Consider the following 27,354-nt stretch of genomic DNA (forward strand, 5'->3'; position numbering starts at 1 on the left):
GGAGACAATGAAATTCCTAAATGTGTGCAAATCATTTCAGAATGGGAACCAACTCTTCCAGTAATTATTTATATAATACTACCTCGAGAGAATGTTAATGGTACAGCATTAAAATTACTCCTTTTAAAACAATGCACTTCTACAGGGTTTTATTTGTTCTTTCCTAATTTGGAAAGACAGCACGGCATACAAAATAGCAAGTTTTATTATCTTAGTGTTAAGTGGTTGGGTCAGGTTTCAGAAAGACTGAACTGATGCCTTAAATACCCACCAAATGTGTGGAAGGAAGGCTCCAGTTCAAACTATGACACAGTTGTGCATCCATTGCTCTTAAAGTAAGCAAAGTGACCAGAAAATTCCACTACCAACAAAGTGCCCAAAGAGGCCTACTGAAGGGACAAAAACTTCAGTTTACCTCAAACTTAAATACACTTAGTAATTTTCTCAGATGGTATCATGAAGTTGCAATCATGACCTAAATAATCTAGTTATTTCGGCACGTAATTCTGTTATTTTTGTTCCCATCCACATCTGGATAGTTCATTTGTACAAGGCAATTTCAGTTGAAAAGAGAACTTCAAAGGTTCACCTAGGTCTAGTGGAACTAATCTGTATATAAACAAGGATTTTTTCTTTTTAACGTATGGAAGAACATAAAGATTTGCACCTGTACTTGCAGCACTAAAACAGTAGTTCCGTTTAACTGGTAGCTACAAATTTACATCTCTTGGCTCTGTCACAAAATCCACAAGTATTTAATGCTTTCAGAGTTAGATCAGATACATGTTAGTGGCAAAATGCCAGTCGCCATTCTAATGGGGCTTTTGCATTTCTACCCTTTGTCTTACTGACCAGAAAACATTTTTCTTAGTTTCCTTTAGCACATTTCAGCTACCTTATTAATTTTCAGTATCTTATTAATTTTCATACCTCGGTATCGGGGGGGGGGGGGTTGGTTCCAGGACCCCCAAGGATACCAAAATCCGCGGGAAGCTCAAGCCCCTTATATAAAATGGCGTAGTATTTGCATATAACCCATGCATATCCTCCCATATACTTTAAATCATCTCTAGATTGCTTATAATACTTAGAGCAAATACTATATAAATAGTTATTATACTGCATTGTTTAGGGAATAACGACAAGGAAAAAAGTCTGTATGTGTTGAATACAGCTGCAACCATCCTAGGCCTAACTACAATACTGTTTTTCCCTGAAAATAAGATGGGGTCTTATACCATATTTCCCCCCCAAAAAGACCGGGTTTTATATTAATTTTTGCTCCAAAAGATGCATTAGGACATATTTTCAGTGGATGTCTCATAGTTTCATGTACAACAATCTACATTTATTCAAATACAGTCATGTCATCTTCTTCTGGAACATCGTCATAACGTACTAAATGCATCCATCTGGCTGATGATCTTAACGGGGCTTATTTTCAGGGAAACACGGTAGTACCTGTCAGCAACAACATAACATTTTTTTTCCGAATATTTTCGATAGTTTTTTTCTTTTTTAAGCAGCAAAATAACCCCTGGTATTTAATTTTCCAAATGTGAAAACATACTACAGGGATCAGAGTACCGTCATGGGATTAGTGGAACAACCAGTCAGACACCACATGAGTGAATCAGGTGGGGTTTCCCTCATGGGAAGGGTTCCAAAGGAAGCGTAGATTCTCAGAGGAAGGTGAGCAGACTCACTAGCACAGGCGAGGCGGCAAGCTTCTCGGTCCTAACGCCCCTACCAGGAAACACAGTTGTAGATGATAACGCCCCTGCACGGAGGCAGATCTCCTTTTTCAACTAAGAATCATTCTCCAGCTCTCAACTGTTATTTGGGTAAAAAGCCAAAATGGGGCTACTTGGGGTAGTCTTTCACTGGAGGCTCTGGATCCTCTGCCACCTTTTCCCACTATCTCTACAAGAGTCTTTCTTGCTCCAGAGGCCATACTGTGTATCTTGCATAATTCTGAGGTTAATATATCTGGGTCATTGGAACAGATCCAGATGAGCCAACATGCAAAATGGGTGCAGCCTAGACTGGCCTGGGGGAGGACTGAGCTTCCACAGAGTGTGATATCATCTGCAATTGGACACCTCGGGGGGTATTCCACAGTCGGGAAGCTTACACTTCTGCGTGTAATGGTATCCTGACTGTACCAACTTGTGTCTGTGTTTTTTTGAGGATTCAACCCCTTCGATTTACTGAAGTATCTAGGTCTGATTGTTCCATCAATTCCAGCCTACCACTGACAGTAATTTCATATTTTATGCATATCTTATGCATAGCACACATAGATATTTTCTCATCAAAATCCCTCGAGGGTATATTCTAACTGCCCTGGTTTCTAGACTCCTGAGCACAATTCTGTCCAAACTAATAAAATAAGTCTGATGGTGAGAAGCTAGTAACATGAATGACTTCCAGGATGGGTTTTAAGTGAGAAAGAGTGAGAAGGGAAAGCTCATTGATAAAAAGGGTTTTGTTTGGTGTACAGAGAGATTACAAGCCACTTTCAAAAGCTTAATTGCATCCCAGGAGGTTGAAAACCTGAGTCTGAGGTATGTCATGTGGAGAAGGGAGAGTAAGTATGGGCTTCTGAAAAGGGAACTAATCTTTTGAAATATCTCCTGGGATGGCATCTCCTTGATTTAGCAGTTGTTTTTCATTTCTACTTCCCCAACTACCTTTGTGTAAGGATTAATGGCCTTCCCTCAGCCCATTAACTTGCACTGCCATTAATCTCCAGGAAATACCTTGTCAGTGCTGTTTAAAGGGCACATAAGAAATGCTGTGTATCAAGGTAAAAATGGTTACTCTCACAGCCATTTAACTACCCTTTTCAGTGATTACTGAGTCTTTCTGGAATTCCCATTTGCCTCATTAGTTAACATTTTAATCACAGTCTTACTTGTAGGCTATGAAGTTGTTAGACAGGAACTCTAACTGATTTAAAGAAAAAAACAAAAACAAAAACAAACCAACCTTCCTGTAGGGTAAAGTGAGTTTTCAAAAACATGTGTCAAAAAGGATGTTACTAGTCTAAATTCCTATAATTTGTATGTGTTTCACATATTTGGAAATTGAATGTTGCCGCCCTCAAGTCAGTATTATTGGTCAGCTTCAATTACAGGCTATTTCATTTTTAAACTTTGGTAGGAGAATACATTATCTATTAAAACAGCTTTGTAAATAGGCTAGAAAAATTGATATAGGCATAAATTTTTGTATGCTGTCAGAGGAATGTTTATGAGATGTAAACAATACTTCTTGTTAAGGGTTCTTGTAAATACTCTGTACAAGACAAGGCTAAAAGAACACTAGCCATAGCTAACTACAGTAGAAGAAATAACTCATAAATCAAGTTTCTCATGAGGAGAAAGTCAGATAATGGCAGGCATTTTACTAACGTGATTAGATTGAAAGCACAGGTGAGGTTTTGGCTGTAACACAGAAGTGACTACAGAGGTAAAAAATATGGAAGGAAAGAAATAGGGGTGGCAATGGCTGGGCAGTGAACCAGCTCCAATAAAAACGGTGGTTCTCCACTGTCTCTGGGGCAAAGGAACACAACAAAGGCGATTGTGTTCAGCTCCACTTTTCCTGAATTTCTCTTCCACTTGAGGAGCGTTAACAAGCTAAGGGCATTGGTGTAAATCACCAAACCCCCAGGGCTAAACTCACTGCTTCTCTGGCAAAACGGAAAGAGTCCTCAACCCTAAACTTGGGATTCTCAGGTTTTCCAAAAGCAGGTTTGGTCAGCCAGCTCTGCACTCGCTTCTTCTCTGCCTTGGTCACTGTCCTCTGGGTCTTGAGAAGATGGGTCTGTGCTCTAAGTCATTGTCCTTTAAACAAAGTGGTGAACTGCTAACAGTTTTGTTTAAACATTTGTGAAAGTGGTAATCACACAGCTACATCTCTCTGGGTATCGCAAACAAAATGTAGTTCAAATTCCTTGTTAAAAAAAAAAAAGAAAAAGAAGCTCAGAGTTCTTGAATAAACAAAGCCAACCGATACGGTTAACAGGCTTTGGGTGACCACAGTTATGTCATCTGGTCTTCTGTTTCTTGTGTTGGGCAGGAGTCAGGCTGAGCCATTTAGCGGAGGGGCCTCCAACCAGGCCATCTATATGCTCTGCCAGAGTAAGCTTCTCTGCAGCCCCCACCCTGCAATTTGGCATGACTGGTGGTGGTGGGAGGGTGGGTAGAGAGGGCTCTCGTCCCCAGAACCTGCCCTCCCCAACCCAAACACACACAGACAGCAGTTATCTTCATTGCAGGGAAATGAGAAGTCAGAGGCTGATGAGGAGCTCCAACCTGGGGACGTGGCCTCGGGGCCTACAAGCAAATAAGGGGTGCAAATGGACCCTTCTCAGTGAAAACCTCTGCATCCCGGTTCTGACTAATAGGGGTTTATCTTTACGTGAATATCAGCTGTTCATTGATAGTGTCTCCGACATTCAGGCACAAAGACTTTTTTCTTTAGGGTGAAAGAGACAGATCCACCTTAATGCAACAATTTATTTGAACAAACATGCTTATTGGAAAGCACGTCAGGCCAAACCCAAATGTTTTCCTGTTTAAATTTTCCAAGGGGCAGTTTGCAACAGTCATCAGAGTGACCATTCTAGGGCTTCTGATACAGTCCATGCCGGCAGCCGACAGGCAGCTTCCCATCCCGACTTTGGCCCTTCACTGCCCGCACTTTCTTTTTGCTCAGTACTCATAACGGTTGCTGCTATTGGCCAAATCAATGCTTCCAACTTTCCTAGGAAAAAACCAAATGCAAGATTTGGGGAACCAATCCCTAGAGAATCTAGATCTTCAGTTATACAGAGGACTCATGCTTAGAGGAGATTTTGCAAAAATGGAAATGCCTGTCCTGTCACTGGTTGGTTCCATGCCGACGCCTGTGTGGCATCCTCCAAAGGAGCAACAACGGCCCTCAGAATGGAGCTGCTCTGCTCAAGACTCAGGGTCTGTGGGCACAGAGCCCCAGAGAGCAGTGCTGGCTCAGGTAGTAGGTGGCCATCAGCTGTGACTAGTTGGCCATCAGCTGTTCTCAGTTAGCCATTAACCACTGATATAACTGCCGTGGCTAAGCTAGCAAGGTGTGGCGTGGCGTGGCGGAATGTGGGTTATGGATTGCAGAGAGGCGGATTGCAGTTGGCAAGTGAGGTTGGTTGGTGGAGACGGGTGGATAGCGGGTTGCGGATGGTGTGGCTCCTGCTTCCTGTGTTGTCAGCTCAGCTGCCAGCAAGACCGTAGTGGTATGACTCCCCTATCTATGGCTCCGTGGGTGTTCTTTTTGGCCTCACCATATCCTGCATTCTTATGCGGGGAGTGGGACTAGAGACCCTGCATGACACCCTGCATGACAGGGTCCCATGTGTGTCCTTCTGGACGGCTCTTGCCATTTGGAGCTGCTGCCTTCTCTACAGTGTGAGTGGGTCCCTCTTGAAAGGGCTGCGTACCCTGCTTCTGTAGGGAGACTTCTAATCACCAGTTGCCTTTTAAGGACTCCTGGCCTCGAGTCACGGAGTGCATTGGAATATATGAAAGTTGGAGAAGATATTTCACAGTCTAGATCTATGCGGCCTCTAGTCAGTGGGTCGTCCCCATTTTTACAGCACGTGGCATCTCAAACTTCAACCTCATACGTTGTTTTCCTCCAGTGGCACCTGCGCGACCATGAGTGGAAGGCATTACATTGTTTTTCCTTTAAACTGCCTTTGCCAATCTGCTCTGCCCTGGCAGAGCTTGGAGGTAGATGGAAAGACTATTTTTTTGATGACAGGGCTTAGCAACATTCCTTAAACAGAAAATATCTCTCCTAAACTAGAATACTTTTGAATATAATTTAGTCTTTGATCCCAGAAGGAGAAAGTTGGCTTTGCAAGGTGTTGTCTTTGATAGCCCATTAAAGAGCTCACAGATTCAGAGAAACCACAGAGTCCTTGGGTTTGTTCTTTCCGTCAAACACTGAGCAGTACTGAGTGCAAAGCATTGTGGGAGATACAGAATGGCATCCAGCCCTATCCTTGCCTTTGAGGAATGGCCAGTTTAGTAGAAGTACGTACTATGAAAAACACAAAATCTATAAAACAGTAAAGAATATGAAAAGTGTCACAAGAGAGGTACAGATAAAGTGCTGGGGTGATTCAAAGGAAAAGGAGAACTCCCATCTGTGGAGAAACAGAAATCACATTCACAACATGGGTCCAATTTCTTCTACAAGCATCCTATGCAGAGCGAAGGCTTTTAAGGTTACCTTTCGCTCCTCTTTCCTTATTGTCCTCTTTCCGAGGACATTTATTTATCCTCTCACTGCCTCAGTCCCTCCTGTCATGGAGTGGATCAGGTGGCACATGTGTTACTTTGAAGGGCATATTTATTTTCACCGCAATCAAGAATTACAACAACAGAAGCACTTCACTGAAAGCAAGGTTGTGTCGTAACTTTCCTTCAGTTGCTCACCCTCGGCCTTTTCTTTGCTGCTTCTAACCTAAACCTCCTTACCTGAGGCCACTCTTACCCGGCTGCAGAGCTAGGGATAAGGTTAAAAGTCAAATAAGACACGGTATCTAGCAGTGAGGAACTAGCAGTTCACCAAGAGAGGCAGACTTTGTGAATCACTGAAGTACAGGCAAGTATCATAGGTGGGCAGAGGGAGAACATTCCAGCTGTAGCTGTGGAACTGGATTGCTGAGGTGGAATGTGCAAAGAGTTTTAGAGTCGAGAAACTCTGAAGCCTCATTATTACAAAGGTCATCCATGTTCAAGTGGAGGCCGCCCACAATGGGGAGGGGGTTGAGAGGGAGAAAAAGTTTGACCTAGTTGCCAGTCCTCCCCCCAGGTATCAAAGCTTGCTTCCAGAAAAGCCTCTGGTCTTGGCCTGTGACCGCAGTCAACGTACTACCTCTTCTTGTGGGGAGTGAGGCGTTGCCGTTTCAGCTGTAGCATTCACTGTGCCTTAGAAAAGAAAAGGAGGACATCAGCGGTGCCTGGATGGCCAGGAAGCAAAAACATTTCCTTCCCCAGTCTCTGCAGAAAGCTGCCTCGGACAGTAACTGGTAACGGGCATGCTGCACATGTCTGTTTTTCACCGGAGTCTAATGAGAATTTCAATCTGCACCACACAGCTCCAGAGGTCCCCAAGTACAAAGTGACCAAGGTACCCCAAAATCTGATTGGCTCCCACCGTTCATGCAAGTGAGAGGCCATCATCATCCCCCCTTCCTTCTCTGCTTTCCGTCACCTGGGCTAAAAGACTGACTTCTGACACCACAGGATGCTAACTAGGCCTCTTCAGGAATGGGAAAGTCAGGAAAGGGAAACTCTTCATTAACTGCCTGGGAAAACTCTCTTCAGAAGACACCAGGACATCTCACCACAGCTCTGCACCTGAGCCACCTGAACCTGCAGCAGGGCTATCAGTAACCCCCCAGGCTCAGACTCCTCCAGACATTTCAGTGACTCCGGTTCTCACAACCTGCATTGTCAGCCAGCAGCAAAAACGCAGGCATCTCTCATCTGCTGTATTTTCCTTCCCACACAACTCTGCTTCCTCCCCCAGGTTCTTCCCTTCCTCTCTGACTTCCCTTTGAATCCTTCCTGTGCTGCTCTTCCAATCTCTCTGAAGACATGCAGAACCATATCAAAGCACAGCTTTGCTGTCAGGCAGATCTGGGTTCCATGATTCTAATACAGACTTGCTGTGCCACTCGAAATGATGCACATAGCCTCTCTGTGCCTTATGCCCTTGCCTGCATAATCCAGATGACAATAATTAGTCTGTAGAGTTCTGTGAAGGTTAAATGTATAACACAGCCAGGTATAGTACCCGGCTTATCCTAGGTGCTCAATAAATGACAGATGTTGCAGTTATTGGAATCCCCACATCCTTACCCTTCTCACAGACGCCTCTTCCCTCCTCCTGTTCGATCTCTTGTCCAATTCCTCCTCCAGGATATACAAACTCAGCCCCTTAACAGAAGACTACTCGTGCTCCCACAGCCCAAGCCCCACGCTTGGGGGGTAATGTTCTCCAGACCCACAGTGCGGCTTCCAGCCAATTCCTTTCCATTTTTGTATCAAAAACCCTCGTCCTTCGAGGCTCTTGCCATCAGCTCATGCCACACTTGTCCAGTCCCCAGTTCTGCCACCCACTGGCCTCTCCTCATCATTTCACCTACTTAATAAGGACCGGCAAGTAGGTCAAACTTTTTCCCTCCCAACCCCCTCCCCACTGTGGGCGGCCTCCACTTGAACGTGGATGACCTTTACAATAATGAGGCTTCAGGGTTTCTCGACTCTAAAACTCATTGCAATTCCACTTCAGCAATCCAGTTCCACAGCTACAGCTGGAATGTTCTCCCTCTGCCCACCTATGATACTTGCCTGTACTTCAGTGATTCACAAAGTCTGCCTCTCTCGGTGAGCTGCTAGTTCCTTACTGCTAGATACTGTGTCTTTTCTGACTTTTAACCTCATCTCTGGGACAGAGTCTGAGTGTTAAATAATTATGGAATGAACACCATGGTACATTCGTGTAGTTTGTTTTACAGTTTATGATATGCTTTTCTATTATCTTATTTGATTATCACTTTAGGAAGGTAGAAACATTGCACAATTCCCCTGTGTAAATATGGAAACGAGATTCAGAAAAATTAAGTGACTTACTCAAGGTTACGTAGTTAGACTACACCAACCATCCGTATGTTATCACCTAAAGACCAGCTGGGGCTTTTCCCAGCTACAAGAACAGCCCTCTTCTTTCCCTACTTTCCTTACCCCTGTATACTTGTTTTTTTGTGAAAACAAAACAAAAAAAAATTTGGAAAGATGATAGCTTATCCATCTTACGCACATGTGATTAGTTCTGAGAGGATTATGCACATCTATGCTCCCAAGGGTCTCCTGTACACTGAACTCTCAGGATCTTCTTAAAAGAATTATGTAATGTTACACTTCATTGCCCCCAGTGTGAACACTAACGTGATAAATGTTCAGTCTATTACCCACATTAAGTTGATTTCAAAACTGGAAAATGCAGAAACCAATCTTGCGTTCTCTGATTAATTTAATCCTGGATTTAAGCTTCCTGATAAAGCCCACAAAATGCCAATTCAAAACTCCTCTGGGTTACCAATGAAAAATGATCATTGGCAGAAATCTGAAAATTCCCTTTTAATATATAAAGAAGAGTACAGCAATTGGCAGAGCAAAAACTGCCTACTGAACTAGTCCATACCACATCCCATACGTGGCTGAGTCCTAACTTCTTAACTGGAATCTGATTTACAGTCCCAACCTGTGAAGTATCCAGTTTCAGGTAGTGAATGAAAAATCTTTCATACCTGGGTCATTTGCTACCTTTAAAACATTGCCCTAGTTTAAGGAAACCATTTAAAAAGGGGGGAACCGTAGCTAATGGTTTCTTTTCATGGTAAGTTTCCACCCCTGTTCATGGCAATGATTTTTGTGAAATGCTACATTCTTTAGGAAGGTACCGCTGCACTAGACTCTAAGGCAGGGGTGTCAAAACTGCGGCCCGCGGGCCAACTGCGGTCCGCAATCCATAGTTAATTGGCCCGCAGCAAATTCCAAAAATATATTTAGTTTACTTAAATAAACCAGGTGAGGCAATATGTACTTCACCTTGAGTGAGTGGCCCGGCTGTTTGTGTATTTTACCGCATATGGCCCTTGGTAAAAAACGTTGAAAAAAGTTTGGACACCCCTGCTTTAAGGGATACGAAGTAGGGTTACAGGCATTTCTACTCCAGTAGTGGAGAAAAATATGCACAAAAATATCCATACTACAAGCAGATTTCCTGGGCATGTATTGCTATCTACTGGCAGCAAGAGCCACAGTTCAATTATTATTAATAAAAATAAATGACAAGGCTATCTACTAACTACTAACTACTATGCTGAACACTTGAACGCACTAACCTATTTAATTCTAAGAATGTTATGAGGTAGGTGTTAGAAGCACCATGTTACAGATGAGGACCCTTAGCCTGAGACATTCAGTGACTTGCCTTAAGTCAAAGAGCTGTCTACATGATAGAACTGGAACCCAAATACAGAATTTTTTCACTCTAAAACACAGTGCTTGTTCCATTCCATCTCATTATCACCTGCTGAAGCATTTCATCACCAACACAAATATTACCTGATTTTTCTTACCCGTCATCAGTGTGAATCTGCTAACTGCCGAGAAACACAGGTGGGTTTTCAGTGGCTGTGTTGCAACCAGCACAGGCGAAGCCAGTGGTTTGGCAACAACGAATCACAGCACAGCCAAGAGTCAAAGTAGTCTCTGACCTATGGTCTTGTTGCTATTCTGATTTTACTAGATTTTTTAAAATAGCAACATAGCATGTACCAACACTGGGCCTAGCTACACGTTCAAAATTATTATTACCTGACCATATATGCCACTGTTGATAAAACTGTAAAAACCAACAAATGAACTGATAAAGGTTTCTACTGAGTAAAACTATTACACAAAGCTATTAAAAAGAAACACACACAAAAACAACGCAATAAAGCCATCACAACTTAGACAGTAGCAAGTATCCCAGCTAAATATTTTGTTGGAATGGAGGCCCAATCCTGGGTTGGGGAAAATTTAAAAGCCAAGTAATAAGTCTTTGTGACATTAGCTGAATAACCAAGAATATTCAAACTCAGAACTAATTATTAGAGTCAATTAAAAATGATGTGGAGGGCCGGCTCGGTGGCTCAGGCGGTTAGAGCTCCATGCTCCTAACTCCGAAGGATGCCGGTTCGATTCCCACATGGGCCAGTGGGCTCTCAACCACAAGGTTGCTGGTTCAACTCCTCGAGTCCCGCAAGGGATGGTGGGCAGCGCCCCCTGCAACTAAGATTGAACACAACACCTTGAGCTGAGCTGCCACTGAGCTCCTGGATGGCTCAGTTGGTTGGAATGCGTCTCTCAACCACAAGATTGCCGGTTCGACTCCCACAAGGGATGGTGGGCTGTGCCCCCTGCAACTAGAAAACGGCAACTGGACCTGGAGCTGAGCTGCGCCCTCCACAACTAAGACTGAAAGGACAACAACTTGAAGCTGAATGGAACCCTCCACAACTAAGATTGAAAGGACAACAACTTGACTTCGAAAAAAGTCCTGGAAGTACACACTGTTCCCCAATAAAGTCCTGTTCCCCTTCCCCAATAAAATCTTTAAAAAAAAAAAAAAGTGATGTGGAAAATAACTTAATGATTTGTAAAATGTTTATGATACACATGTTCATGAAAAAGTGGGTTTGAAACAGAGTATGATCCTCCTTTTTACACGCTAATCTGATAAAACGTGTACAGTCCTTGTATGCTGAAAACTACACAATGCTGATGAAAGACATTAAAGGTCTAAATAAAGGGGGAGACATATTATGTGCATGAATTGGAACACTTAATGTAGCAAACATGTCTATTTACCCCAAATTGATATACAGGTTTAATGCAATTCCAATCAAAATTCCAGCAATTCTTTTTTTTTAGATATAGACAAGATAATTCTAAAATTTATATGAGAAGGCAAAGGAACTAGAATAGCTAAAACAATATTGAAAAATAAGAAAAAAGTGGGATGGAAACAATATACTTAATTTCAAGATTTATATAGGTATAGTAATCAAGACTGTGTGTATTGGTGAAGAGACAGACACACAGATCAATAGAACAGGACAGAGAACTCAGAAGTAGACTCACGCAAATATGCCTGACTGATTTTTGATAAAGGTGCAAAAGCAAGTCAAGCAGAAAAAACAGAAGAGTCTTTTCAACAATTGGTGTTGGAGCAACTGGATGTCCAGAGGAGGAAAAAATGAACCACAACCAAAGTTTACGACCACCTTACACAAAAAATTAACTAAAAGTAGATCATGGACTTAAATGTAAAATATAAAACTGTAAAACTCTTAGGAGAAAAGTAAGAGAAAAATCTTTGGGATCTAGGGCTAGATAAAGAGTTCCTACACTTGACACCAAAAGCACAATCCATAAAAGGAAAAATGGATAAATCTGATTTTCTCTGCAAAGGCTTTTTTAAGAGCATGATAAGAGAATCTTGAGACTGGGAGAAAATATTTGCAAACCACGTAGCTGACAAAGGACAGCCATCTAGGATATCTAAAGAATCCTCAAAATTTAACAGTTAAAAACAAACAATCCAATTAGAAATGGGCAAAGGACATAACAGACATTTCACCAAAGTAGATATACAGATGGCAAATAGGCATATGAAAAGATATTCCACATCATTAGCTATTAGGAAAATGCAAATTAAAACAAAAATGAGATAGCATTACATACTTATCAGAATGGCTAAAATTAAAAAAATATCAACAACACCAAATGCTGGTGAGGATTTGGAGAAACTAGATCACTCATGCATTGCTGGTGGGAATGTGAATTGGTACAGCCACTCTGGAAAACAATTTGTCAGTTTCTTAAAACACTGAAAATATGACCCAGCAATTGCAATTCTGGCTTTTATCCAAGAGAAAATGAAAACTTATGTTCACACAACAACATGTACACAAAAGTTTATGGCAGCTTTGTTTGTAACGGTCTACAACCGGAAACGACCTAGATGTTCTTTAATGGCGAATGGTATGGTTAAACTCACACTGTAGAATATTACTCAGTAAATAAAAGGAACACACTAGTGATACAAACAACAACTTAGATGAATTGCAGAGAATTATTCTGAGTGGGAAAAGTCAATCCTAAAGGTTATATACCATGCGATTCCATTTATATAACATTCTCGAGATAATAAAATTATAGAAATGGAGAGCAGAATAGCGGTTGCTAGGGTTTAAGGAGGTTGGAGGGAAATAGTGGCCATAAAAAGCCACCATCCTTGTGGTGATGGAAATCCGCTGTGTCATGATTACATTAACATTTACATCCATTATTGTAATATTGTACTATAATGCTTCTTTCCTTACAAAACATGAGGTCTTTCCGATCAAATTCCATGAAAGTTCATTTATTAAAGCGTTTTGTTTTGGGGGCAGAGGACACACACACACACACACACACACACACACACACACTTCTTAAAGGTAGAGTAGGGTTACAAGGGTGACATTTTCCAAATGACCTCGGGTTAAAATTACTTGTGAGCCCAAGTTGCTTTGCAAGGGTTTAACCTCTAAACTGAGTTCAAGTGTTCTTAAGACATGCTTTACGCCACACGGGATGGAATGAAGCAGGCGAGCTCTGGGGAGGACTAGATACCACATTCCTGGGGTGCGCCTGGCTGCCGCACCGGCACACCTGTAAACTGCTCTGCAGAGTGGTGGCGAGACAAGTTGTGCAGTTCCTTTGGAGTTTTCCTTTGCATGCGGGTGGGCTGATTTTGTAGATCCTGTTCTTCCCTTTGATGAAACTCATGCTCAGAGTGAGTCAGGGAATGCAGTGGGAAATGCTAGACCATCCCAGGATGGTCTGCGTGGCTTGGAAAGACAGGTTGGTAATGCCGACAAAGAACCCAGGAAGGAGGCCCTGGAACAGCTTTCCATCCTACCATCTTGAAAGCCCTGAGTCGGTCACACATCTCTGTGGCCTGTCATGCTCTGAAAATCTATGATTCAGAAAATCTGAGGTGGAACTGCTTTTCTAAGTGTATTAGAGAATGTTACATGGTAGAGAAATAACTTATTCCCTGAAAAACCACGATCAGCATGACTGAATCGCATGCTTGCATTCCCAGCTGCACTTTTCCAAAAGGTGTTTTCAATTATTTTCAGTGAGCTAATGTTCCCTTGACTATCTTAAAGACTTAGAAGAACAGGACAATTAAATCTGAATCTTGAAGAAAACAATCGTAAACAGCTGCACAGTGGACCCAGGCGAACAAAGACGCCTGGGCTTTACTGGAAATGGCTCTCCCAGACTGCCTCACAGTCCAGGGAGCGACTGCCCTCGAGGAAGGTCTCCATGAAAGGAGTTCAACTGGGGCAACCACAGGAAAGAACAGTGGAGGGAAGAGCTTGGAGAAAATGTGGATAAGGTTTTCCGTGGCTACAGGCCCTACTACTGCTATTATAAGGAAAAAATGGCTGGCTTTGGGGAGGGGGCAGGTATGGAGGATAAGTGTGTGACTTTCACTCCCCTCGAGTTTTGTTTAGAACTAAGAGACCGTTGAGATCATCTAGTTCAATTCCTACATTTCAGCTGAGAAAATATAAAATGAAAGGCAAGATGACTTGCTCTAGGTCAGCTAGCCAGCTAGTCAGTAGGTGACAAAGTGGAGCTAGGTGACAGAAGCCCACTGTTTCACCTCTACATGCTACTTAAAAAGCCTGTGCAAATCTTCCCCACTTATGCACTGGGTGCCTTCTCTTCCAAATTACTAAGGAACGATGATTTCTTACTTTATACACATGCCTAATGAAATCTGTAGAGCGGTTGTCTTTTCCCTTAAAAGTAAGGTATCCATAAAACAATTTGGTCATAGGCTACCATATAAAGAACCATGATGAAGAACGTTTAATTCCATCCTGTTAAACTAAAGCATGATTGTTTTAGAAGTGTTTCTCGCTTCATATGCTTTTTGCTTGACATAAGGCTTTGACCTATAGGTGAATGCAGAAATATCTTCATATCTCCATCTGTATCTCCTCTTTAAGACTTTTAATTAAGTTAATCCATTATTTATTTGTACAGAGTTAGTAAAACTAAAGAAGAAATTTAATTTTCAAGAAATTAGCCATTACCAAGTAGGAAAGAATTGGAAAGCCATGTAAATTTCCTGAATGGTTTAGCTTGCAAATACACATGAATTTTATAGCCGCCCCCCTTATCCACAGGGGATATGTTCCAAGATCCCCAGTGGATACCTGAAACCTTGGATATGTATCGAAACCAATATATAATATGTTATTTCCTACATAGCAGGTCCTCAAATCACATCGTTTTGTTCAATGTTCTTTTGTCAAATACATATATATATATATATATTTGGTAAGATGCTACAGGAACTTAGCTCTTGTTTATATCAATTAGTCCACAGTAAAATTAGTTACTTTATAGTCGTTTCACTTAAAGTTGAAGAAACTATCTATACACGGCATTAAGGGAGGACGTACTGTACTACATATGAGTACATACCTTATCACTTAGCGGAAGCATTCGACCGCTTCTCTGTGGCACATCCCAACGGCCAGCATCACTGCTCTTGTGCTTTGCGGCCATTCTTAAGTTCAATAAGGGTGACTTGAACACAAGCACAGCAATCCTGCGCCAGTCGGTTTGATACCTGAGAGGGCTCCTAAGTGACCAGTGGGCAGAGCGGACACAGTGGACAAAGGGATGATTCATGTCCCGAGCAGGACAGAGCGGGGTGGCGTGAGGTGGTATCGTGCTACTCAGAATGGCATGCAATTTAAAATTTATGAATTATTTCTGGGATTTTCCATTTAATATCTTTGGACTGTGATTTGCCGCCGGTAACTGAAACCACATAAACGAAAACATTTATAAGAGGGGACAACTGTAGTATTAGGAAAATGAAATTGAAGCCGAACAAATAATTTCTGTAGGGCAAATACAGTCAGAAAATTAGAGAGCAAATCAATAAAATTACTAAATGTTGTTAAGCCACTTGAAAACAAGGGCTAGCTAGCTATTATAGTAGCAAAGTAGCGGTCTAGACACCTACTGCTAATTATGTTAGATAAATTTTTAATCTGGGCTACTTCACTAGCAGGAAGTGAATAAAATGGTCCTTGATGATACTTCCTAATACTGATGCTTTGAAGAGCAGAGGTAGGAAATTTCCTTATTTCATCAAAGGCTATTTTCTCTCAGGACGGTGTCAACCATGATTGATTCACACACCTTAACAGTGACTTAATTGGTGCCTTTTAAAAAATTTCTAAGTCATAGGCCAAAAAACAAACAAACAAATAAAATCAATTTTATGAAGTCTAAAAGACGAATGTGAAAAAAAGACATTATTTAATAACTGCTACCTAGAAAAATGAAAATTGGTTCCACATTGTAATAAATTACGGGATTACAGGATTTACAAAGCTGATGAAGAAGTAGATGGAGAGGAGAGAAAAATATTGGAAGAAAAAAACATTTCAGCACAAGGAGGACATGAAGACAAGCCAGGAGTAGAAGAGAAGCAGGAGACTAGTGGGTGCGATAAAGAGAGAAAGAGGAGTGAAAACACTGCAGAGGAGGACAGAAAGGGAAGAACAAGCACTTGGTGTCTAACGTGAGATTTTGGGAAAACTAATATGTTCCAACAGCTTTGGAAATATAACCATTTCCTAAGCAATTTATTATGAATCACCAGTGTATAAAATATCGATTTTCCACAAATGTTATATATAAGGGAATAACTTAGGTTTTATAAATTTATTTTGAAACCAAAAGGTATCTGCCTGCATATGACTTACGCCTTGATATATTTACTTTGATAATAAGAACTTTCTCCATTGCATTATTTTTGATTTGGGGGCCTTCATTCCACAATCAGATGTTCTTATTCCATGATGTCTGAAGGCTCTAGGGAAACCTGTATTAGTTTCAGATATGAAACTCCTTTTTCCATGTCAAATCAAGCTTCTGATTTAGTTAAGAGTCGGTCAGGGAACACATACAATGAGAACCTCTCTTTTTCACTGCCTCCTACATCCCAACAAGCCCTCAAATTCAACTTTAAAAACCCATAGGAATACTTTTTTTTTAATTTCCAGTTAAAAACAGGAGAAAATCTTTGTGACCTTATGTCTGATAAAGATTTCTTAGGTCTGAGAGCAAAAGTGCAATCCATAAAAGAGAACATTGACACACTGGACTTCATCGAAGTTAAAAACTTCTCTTGTGAAACACTGTTAAGGAAAAGGCAAGCCACAAACTGGGGAAAAAAATTTTGCAAATCATGTATCTGAAAAAGACATCTATTCAGAACATCTAAATAAGTCTCAAAACTCGATAAGATAAACAAGCAACTTAAAACACAGGCAAAAGATATGAACAGATGTTTCACCAAAGAATATACATGGATAACAAGTAAGTACAGGAAAAGATGCTCCACATAATTAGTCATTTGGGAAATGCAAATTAAAACCACGCGGAGAAGAGAAGAATAGCTAAAAGAGAAGAATGGCTAAAAAACAAAAAAGAAAACAAACAAAACCCAACCAAACAAACAAAAAACCACAGACACCACCAACCACTGTTGAGGAATGGGAGCAACTGGAATTCTCATCCACTGCCTGTAGCTGTAGCATAACCACTTTGGAAAACAGTCGAGTGGTTCTTTATAAAATGTTAACCATATGTTTACAATAAAACACAGTAATTTCACTGCTAGAGAAACACTTCAGAGAAATAAAAAGGTACATTCACTTAAAAACCTGTTCATGAACATTTATAGTGGCTTTATTCATAACTGCACCAAACAGGAAACCACCTAAATGTCCTCTAACTGGTGAGTGGGTAAGTCAGCTGTGGTACACCTATATGACGGACTATTTAATAGCAGCAAAAAGGAACAAATTATTGGTACACACAATAACTGGGTTGAATGTCAAGTATATTGTGCTAAGTGAAAGAAACAAAATTCAAAATGCTATGACTCTATTCATATGACATTCAGGAAACTGTGAAATTAGAGAAGAAAACCAAGTGGTAGCCAGGGGTTGCAAGGGGGGTTGCCGCGGGGAGGGGTTGATTAAAAAAGCAGCATAAGGGAATTTTTTTGGGTGATGGAGATATTCTGTATTTGGATCATGGTTGTATCACTGTATGCATTTGTCTAAATCAAAGAACTATACACAAAAAGTGAATTTTACTCTATGTAAATTTTTAAAAAGTAAAAATAATGTGTTAGCCATTGTTCCCAGCTCTCCAGTGATTTTATTAAAAATTTTAAGAGGTTCTACACTAAGTGGTTATAATGATCCATAGGAATAGACATCATATTTTGGACTTTAGCCTGGTGGATAATAAATTAAATTTTTAAAATATTATTTAAATTAAAAAAGTATTAAGTGTGTCCCTAGGGGTCAGGTGATAAAAATACAGACACGAGTAGAACTTGTGCTTGGCCTTATACCGTTTTACAACCAGAAGGGTCTGTGCAAACGGGGAAGCTGGTTTCTCAGGAGCAGCGCTTGCAATGATATAATCATTGCTGCCGATGTCCAAACAGGCACACCTAACTCTGTGACTACTTTCCTGTCCCTTTCTTCTGTGCTGCTGACAATGCCTCCAAATTGTTCACCCAATCAGCTCAACAGGTGAATTACTTGAGACTGAATCAAATGAAGCAGACTGCGACAGGTCAAAGGTTTCCCACCACTGCCAGTAAGGAAATGTAACTATGCTATGTGCTTTATTCAGGTCTGCTGCAGAAAGGTACATGTTTATTTCATTAAAAGTTATTTTATTACCTGGGGGAAACCAAATGTCAAGTTTAGCTCTCTAACACGAATCATATTTTATCCAAAGGCAGATGTACTTTTGAACTACAGCAGCCATTTGATTAATTTGTCCAAAGACTAAACTCTGCATTCAATGTAGTGACCTTTATGCCAAAGAATGTAACTGGGAGCTAAATTGTTTGAATCTTCAAAAAGCTTTACTACCATGTTTCCCCGAAAATAAGACCTAGCCAGACAATGAGCTCTAATGTGTCTTTTGGAGGAAAAATTAATATAAGACCCAGCCTGATATGATATGATATGATATTATATAAGACTTGGTCTTATATTATAGTAAAATAAGACTGGGTCTTATATTAATTTTTGCTCCAAAGGATGCATCAGAGCTGATTGTCCGGCTAGGTCTTATTTTTGGGGAAACATGGTAATTCTCTTTGACTTTCTCTATGACTCTCAAAGTGAGCCCAAAATGTGAATTTGCAAGCTACTTTGAATCAGAAGGTCAATTTAGGACCAAATTAACCAGCTAGGTTGACCTGAGCTTATAAATACTTGCATACTTTCAAGAGTGTAGCATGAGAAAAAAATCTCTACTATGGGGTAGTGAAAAATAGGAGGTAGGAGACTGAACAGGGACTTTTCAAATCAGTCATTCGAAAGGTTGACATTAAACTATTTATACAGATGCATGAAAATACAATACGGAGCTTTGGGTTACCTCAGGTACACATGCAGACTCTAGAAGCCCAGACTCGCAGCAAATGAGGTGGGTCTCACTGTTCAAGGTTTTCCTTAAAACTTGAGCCCCTTTCTGCTGGCATGAAGGCAGCAGGGTAGCTAGAGTCTGAAGGCAAGCACTGTTACTATACTTCTATGACAGGAAGAAATAACACAAATTACTTAGGACTTAGTGAAATGTTCTTCGTAAACCAGCTGTCAACTTCAGGATAAATAATTTTTATTTTGATAATTATGCTCATCATCTTACTACGTTTGTTCAAAATCTGCTATTGAACATCTATGGCAAGAATCAAAGAAATGGTGATATTTAAAATTTTTTATCAAGTTGAAAGCAGAACTCAGTGAAGACTGATTATTCGAGTACCTTTTTTTTTTTTTTAATGTGACAGTAACTATAGACCTCATATTATAAAGGCGATAAAGAAGCATGCCTCTAAGGAAATAATGTTTTCTTCTCAGTAAAAATCATCTGCTTTTCATGGCATCAGAGACAACAACCCAAATCAGGCAAAAACAGTCAATGATGATAATCGTCCAAAACAATGATGCATACATGTTGGTGTGTATCAGTCACGTGGAGAGCTTGTGAAAACACAGATTTCTGGGCCTCACCACCAGTTTCTGGGTGGGGCCCAGAAATGGTCATTTCTACAAGTTCCCAGGTGATGCTCATGCTGCTGTTCCAGCAACATACTCTGAGAACTGCTTCTCTAGAACAACCCTTTGGCAAGTAACGAGCTGGTAGAGATAAAAAATTAACCAGTTATGTTGACCGGATTAAAGAAAAAAAAAAGTAGCTACAGGTCGAAGCACACCTGAGATTCAGTAAAAATCTTTTCTTTGAATCATTTTCTAGACAATTTTGACCCTGTCAGGTACTGACTGCCAACATGTCTGACCCCGAACAATAAAACCCACACGTAACTTTTCAGAGCTTTAAATTGCTGCTAAAGAATTGTAATTTCATAAATATAGCCAGTCAAATGTACACATTCTAAATTACTAGATTAAACTTGAACTTTTCTAAACATTAAATCAAACCACAAGGGTAAGAGTTCTCTATTTATTCTTATTTCAAAACCACATGCAAGCTAATTCTACAGACTGTAAAATGTACAATAGGTCATTTTCACAAAATAAACCCCAAGGGGTGAATTATATCTCTTCAAACTAGGTGGTATCTTAAGTCAACAAGAGTGAGTCTTTGACTATCATGCCGAGAAGCAGATTTTGTGACATTTATGGACCTCACAGAAACAGAAACATGTAACAATAAATTTAGGCACGGGTATAAAAAATGGGTGTGTTTGTGTGGCGCCTATAAAGTTTCCCTACAGAAAATTCGTTGGAGCTTGACTATAGCTAAAACGTGGCTACCCTGGAGGACTGTTTCCCAGAGCTGCATTCTTCTGAGCAGAGATCTTGTGGATGCCACGCTAAGGGCCTCCAGAGCTGGCTCATGCCTCTCAGATGGTAGGGCCACCTTCTCCAAGACATTTCTGGAAATGAATACTATCTTATAATACAAGGGAATAAAAACCATTAACTAATTATCAGCCTGAAGATACAAGTTTAATGAGTGAAATTTCTCATCTGTAATGATAAAAATGTTTTTCTCCCTAACAGTACAGAATAGCTCCTTTAAGATGTTGTTACACTGTATTTATAAAATCTTGTTAATGAGTTACACATACTAAGTAGTATTTAATTTTGACATGAGCAGTTTCAGTATATTAAAAAGAATAGATTCTATTCTTTGATTCTTTTTATTTTTTATTTTTATTGGGGTGACAATTGTTAGTAAAATTACATAGATTTCAGGTGTACAATTCTGTATTACATCATCTATAAATCCCATTGTGTGTTCACCACCCAGATTCAGTTCTCCTTCCATCACCATATATTTGATCCCCCTTACCCTCATCTCCCACGCCCCACCCCCCTTACCCTCTGGTAACCACTAAACTATTGTCTGTGTATTCTTTGATTCTATGCAGCATACTTTATTCTACGATTACAGGGCTCCTTATTTTAACAATAATGTTCTTGGCTTGTTATAAACCACATAATGAAGAATCATGAGGCTCTTGTATTTTGCAACTTCACTGTAAAGATTCAGTGGAACTTAAAATGTCTAGAAGCATGCCATTTTTGTGTAAGTGTACTTTCAGAATATTATGTAGTACTTTTTCGAAGATGGAGAGGGAATCCTATAAGATACTGGCACAATTCTTTTTCAGATAACCTTAGGCCTTAAATATGCCACGCTTCATGTTCTAAAATAGTGGTTCTCAAGCGGAGGCAATTTTGTCCCTGGGGGACATTTGGGAATGTCTGGAGACATTTTTAATTGTCACAATGGGAGGGTGCTACTCACATCTGGCGGGGGAAGGTCAGGGATGCTGTTAAACATCCTACAATGCGCACACAGGACAACCACCCACGACTAAGATCTACCCAGCACAAAATGTCAATAGTGCTGCTGCTGAGAAACCCTGTTCTAAAACAACTAAGGCAACATATTAATAATAAAAAGACAAGATGTAATATAGTAACATAGCCAGCTTGACCATCCCGGTAAACATTATTTTCTTTAGAGTCTATGCCTTAAAATACAATGTATCGCTATGTGGGAGCTTACCAGGGTGAGGGCAGAGAAAGTACAGTCTCTCTGAAGGATGCTATATTGCCATTTGCTCCTATGAACCTATAAACCTATGAACAATTTGTGAATGTCTGGTTTTCCCAAGGTCTTTGCGTGTCACGTAAGACCTATCCCAGCATCCACTCTTTTTTCAAAGGATACAAATTTCAAAACACAGCTGCCTGTGACCTTGGGAGACCTAACCAGAATTTGCAAACAAGCTTATGTAAGCATCCCCTGGCCAGCCTTGTACTGAAAGGCCTAAGTAAATGAGAGTTTTGATTTCTCACGTGCAACAGTAAAGGGTCTTCTGGGAAGAGGCATCTCGTGTCTGAACCATAATTTAAAAAGTACCCTTTGTTTGTATTGTATCTGTAACTCTATAAGACAATATGATGGGCAAGAAACAAGAGCAGAGCTGAAAACACTAAGTCTGTGTAATGCCCATGCGACATAATGGTCTCATTAAACAACCTTATTAATGACCTGGAAACTTGAGTGGACATTACATTAGTAAGTTCCTCAGATAGCAATAAATATGGAGATGGCGGGAGAGACAGAAGTGAGGCCAAATATTAACAGATCCATGGAGATTAGAAATATGGACAATAAAGTAAGTATACCACGAGTCCAGTCTGGCAAAATACAATGAAGTACAAGCATCCAGGAAAAACTAACTCAGAAGACTCACATTCACTGGGGGGATACAACCTCAAAAGCATGTCAAAAGCAACCTCCAGAACAGACAGGATTTTGCAATGTAACAGAAATAGCAAAGCACGAAGTCTATGCCAAACTGCCCATCCTAGGGCCTCAACAAATGCTGAAGGTTTAAAAAAAAAATAAGGTGAGTAAAAATAACGCAGTTCTTGGGTTCGAGAGTGTGCACCCCTAGACTTCTGCTTTGGATTTAAACATTCTTTCAGAAAGATGAAAAGTACCTGAGAGATCTTTAGAGGAAAATTTTTTTCACAGAAATAGGCACATGGTGAGAGATTAAATGAAACAGAAAAAACTCTGCTGAGCAGTGACAAAAAGAGGTATTTAACTTTTATCAAATTATTGTTTACATCTGAAGGGTTTTCCAGGCAAGATAATTAACAAATGTATATTTTTAGTTATACATATGGCAGATGAGAAAGTGAATTTACAGGAAGCATCGGCCACAAAGCCATGTAATTGAAAGAAGACTCTGGGTCACAGAATTTTAGACAAGGAGGGATCCTAGAGATGATCTAGTTTGGTGAGGTCTGAGGGCCACTCATTGGGAACGGCCTGGAGAACTTGTGAAAAATGAAGATTTCTCAGCTGCTGCTCAGCCCTCCTGTGTCCTAATATGCAAGGGGCACTGGCCTGAGAAGCTTGCAGAGGTCAAGGGCCTCTTCCTGTTGATAAAGAAACTGAGGCCCAGAGACGTCAGTTGCCCCAGGGCAGGCACCAGTACATCCTGGTTCCTGGGCCAAGGTTGGTACCACCATCTGGGGCAAAAATCTTCCCAAATCTATAAAATGCCTTTATTTATTATCCTATTATGCAGTTTTCTTGATAATTTAATTCATATGCTAGACGTTGCTTCATTTAATTCTTGGGTAATAAAGGAAGGGAGACGAAAGAACATAGAGAACAAAGATTGCAGTGGGAAGTAGAAAGGAAAAACTCACACAGGCAGGGGCAGGAGTCAGAAATGACTAACTAGCCTCTGGTTAAGATACTACAATGTTTACATGTGTGAAGTTAAAACACTGTCTGAACCGAAAAACCTTTAGTACACTCCATGCACTACACTGCTACCCCTGCAAAATATACACTCAGAAGAAACAAAAAAAGGGAGGGAAACTGACCCTAAAAGGAACCTGAGGGTAATAAGTAGGTTTGGCTTAATCCCACGAGCCTTGTATAAGTTCATCCTGAAAGAGGGGCCGGATGGTTTTAGGAATGGCTGTGCCTCCCCTTGGGCAGACTTCTGAATCTTGGACGAGATGGACATGGCAGGGGTAAATGGAAATGTTCCCTCCAGGCCACCATACAGGATGGCACTGGCAGGATGTGCTCTCCAAATCCTAAATTATCTCTCAATACAACATGCCATGTGAAGCAGCGAAAGGCAGACGCACTCATGGGCTTTTCTTCTAGTTTCTCAACTCCCACAGACTTACTGTTTCAATAACTCAATAACTGCCGGCCCAGGGATTTAAGGAAATTAAACCGAATCTCTCGTCTTGCTTCCCCCCATAATCGTGTGCCAGTTTGAGAATCCCAGCACCTTTTGGATTCCCTGACTTATAAGACTTTTAACTTGTCTTCTTTACTTTGACTATCAGGAAAAGAGATGATTTTAAAAAGTACAATAAAACCTTCTTGGAAAGAGAACATGGAAAAGGAAGAGGAGTTCAAAGAAAAAATTTTGGTCCTTCCTAACATCTAAGCTTCCTAACAAATGTGCAATCTCTGCCTTGTTATCAGATACCTATGGTGAAGGCATACGGGCGAGAACCAGATTGCGGCTTGCCTCGGTAACTATTTCTGTGGCGTGTTCTGGAGAGCTCTTCCCTCTCATTAGGGGTCTGCTATTTGAAAAACATTCATGTTGCATTGATATGCCTTTCTGTTAGCAAGAGTTGGCCAGAGACTGTTTCAGTTGGCCATTTCCAGTTTGACAGTTTTCTAATCTTGTAATGGGAATCTGAAGGCCCCTGATTTCTTATAAAGGCACAACTCTGCACGTTGTCTATCCCCAGAGTGCAGGGAGCAGACGCAGTAGCAGAAACCTTTGCCTTGCGTTTTGAAGCAGCCTTGGGAGAGCGGCAAAGAGCTGCAGTCTGCCTGGAGGGCCCGGGGGGGCTTTCCGATTTGGAGCTCTGCTACTCTTCTCTCTGCAGGATAAACAGCTCCGAATTCTTCTTTAATGACAACAGCATATCAGCTCATTTTGAGGTTACAGCACACATAAACAGGATCTGCCTCATATTTTCCAGTTGTGGAGGAGGGAAGGCAAAAAAAAAAAAAGGGCCCCCACAAACCTTTTCCTGCAGTTAATTGTGGAAGACGACTTGCTTTGACTAGCATGCAAGACTGTAAAGAGGAAAGTAGAACCACAGTATGATAAATGTCTCCAGAAAGGAAACAGGAAAACCATTACTTCCCCTGCATGTGAGAACATCGGTGGTCAATCAAAGGGAGAAAGGTAATGCTGAACATTGGGGTTTTAAAAGAGACAGACACAAGCTTCAGACAAATCCAAGAGTAGAAAAGGTTCTTACTAGTTTTCCTGGTGCCAAAACCCACGGAGGCATCAAATGGGTGGCCTTGCTCAGCATGCACCCTGCTCCTCACTTTGAACGCCCAAATGAACACGGTCTGTCAAGTTAGTAGGGAGACCAGCAGGCTGTTTCCCAGGACCCCTTGGGGTCACTGCTTGGCACTGAAAACTTCCTGGCCTTCGGGAAGCCCTAACAAAATGTGCCAAGTGAAGATATTTGTTCACAGAATTCACTTTCTTGCACCCTGGACCCAAATTCCTAATTTGGTTTTGGATGAAAGGTCAAAAGGAAAAATCTCCAGATTTCTGTTTTGTTGACCTAGGCCTGTAAATCTCCCCTCTAGCCTCCTCTACCCCAATATTTTCCAGAAAGCTTCAGACAAAAGCTACTTTATTTGTATTTAAACGCGTACTTTAGTGATGTGAAAACTTGCTTCATTTTGCTACCAGTCAGGGGTCAGCAACCTTTTCCTGCATCATTCAGAAGATTGAGGTGACAAAATCAGTCACAAGAAAAAATTAGAAACCAGTGAGGACCACAGGTAGGAAAGAAACCAGGAAGCTAGACAGAGACAACACTACTATGCTCAGAGCCATGCTCAAGTTTGAGTCTAGATTTGGAAATGCAGGCAACCAACTAGGGCAGGTGGCCATTGAGAAAATGATCTCTCAGCAATTTTAGGCACATTCCATTCCCCGCTGAATAATCCATGGGTGTGAGAAAATAGGAGCTGAACGATCTGGGCACATGAGATTGAAGTGACTAAGGTCAGTGGACCCTTAATTCAGAGCTTACTGCCTAGTGCTTTGTCCTAAAATAAGGTCCATGCGACACTCGAGAGTGGTAAGTCCGGCTTGCTCATCTGGAAGAATGACAGTCCTAAAACCATCCGAGATGATAGTTTTATCCTAACATCTGATAATTGTGTTAGGTTACTACTGGGAAGAATGGTCCTAGGAACCTCTGCAGGTTGAGAGTTCTCTATCTTTCAGTTTCAGTCTGTGGATCACGATATCAAATTATAAAAAGGTCGTTAATTAGCTGATATGGCAAAGCCCCCCTAAAGACACCTGATGGATAGATAGGTCATTGCACCTGGGAAATAATGCAGTTGGGCTCCTAATGAGTGTGAACTTTGAGAGCTTTAATCACGTCTTCAGGTTGAAAGTCGTCACAGACTCTCTTCAGGGGAAACCGAGAGCCTGTGGCAGCTGACAGAAAAAAAGACCACGGCAAGAAGAAGAGGATGATAAGAGCTGAAATCAAGAGGGAAAGCTAGACATGGATCATTTGGGGAGAAAAAGTTTTGGCCACGATGGGGCAATTTTGAAGGATGGTGAGAGAAAGGCCTGAGCACAGACCGAGAAAGACCTGCATGCTGGTCCCAGCACATCCAAGGTGGGCTTGGCTCTGGCTAGAATCAGGAGTGTGAAAACTCAGGTCCCAGGGCTTTTTTGAACTTCCTCTGTGTCTTTCTCCAAGTAAGTGTTAGTGAATGCTTTGAAACCTGGGCAGGCTTAGGAAGAGGAAAGAATAGCAACTATTACTACAGTGGGGCCAGGCTACAGCAAAATGGGAGAAGCTGACAGTCTTAGCAAGGACTGAATGTCTCCCCAGGTAATTCTCCTCCAGGGAATAAGACGTCCTGGCCCCTGTTTCCGACCTTCTCTTGACCTATAAATTTCTCCATTATATCCAGCTAGTGGTGTAGCAAATGCAGGCTCTTAATTAAAAGATGGAGTAGGAGAGAGAAAATCAGGATAAAATCTATCCCCCCTTCCACTTCCCCCACATAGATAGTGATATGTCTGAAACAGGAGCAATTATAAGGACTGGACATAAAAAGGAAGTTTAGAAATGCTAGTCCAACTAATAAAAAGAGTATCTTCTCTTTAAAAACAGATAAACAAACAAGTTTCTTTTAATAAAAAAGGACATTATATAGGAGACAGTTTAATAAGGAAAAATTACAGAGAGGAAACTGCTGATAGGAAATATTGCTGATAGGAAATCTTTACTCATAGGCAACTTTTGATGGGCTCGTGGCAGCATCTTATTACAACCGCACACACACACATTCTCTTAAATTGGCACAAGGTTAATCTTTTTTTTTTTACAAGGTTAATCTTTAAGTTAGATACCTTGCAATGTACTTAGGTGGAAGCTTAAACTGATTAGGAGAGTAAAGCAACATTATTTAAAACTCTAGTCCTAAGAAAAAGCAACGTATTCAAAATCAGCACTAGTGTGAAAATGTATTT

At 40.9% G+C, this 27,354-nt stretch overlaps 2 protein-coding genes across 8 annotated transcripts in view; one reads left to right on the forward strand and one right to left on the reverse strand.

The window, feature by feature from the left end:
• CMSS1 (cms1 ribosomal small subunit homolog) overlaps positions 1-27,354 on the reverse strand; it is a 334,075-nt gene that overhangs the window by 68,204 nt on the left and 238,517 nt on the right. The window contains exon 1 of one of the 7 annotated variants that reach the window (XM_019756504.3): positions 10,199-10,220. The exons of the other annotated variants lie outside the window; for them this stretch is intronic. Coding sequence (XP_019612063.3) covers positions 10,199-10,205 — 7 coding nt within the window. The 5' untranslated portion in view covers positions 10,206-10,220. Of the gene's footprint in view, positions 1-10,198; positions 10,221-27,354 lie in introns of those variants that run through there. 7 annotated transcript variants of the gene reach the window in all.
• FILIP1L (filamin A interacting protein 1 like) overlaps positions 1-27,354 on the forward strand; it is a 266,691-nt gene that overhangs the window by 7,079 nt on the left and 232,258 nt on the right. The gene's annotated exons all lie outside the window — the stretch shown is intronic.

Source organism: Rhinolophus sinicus, chromosome 17, assembly GCF_057876585.1.
Source record: "Rhinolophus sinicus isolate RSI-liver-muscle chromosome 17, RSI-T2T, whole genome shotgun sequence".
NCBI classification, from domain to species: domain Eukaryota; kingdom Metazoa; phylum Chordata; class Mammalia; order Chiroptera; family Rhinolophidae; genus Rhinolophus; species Rhinolophus sinicus.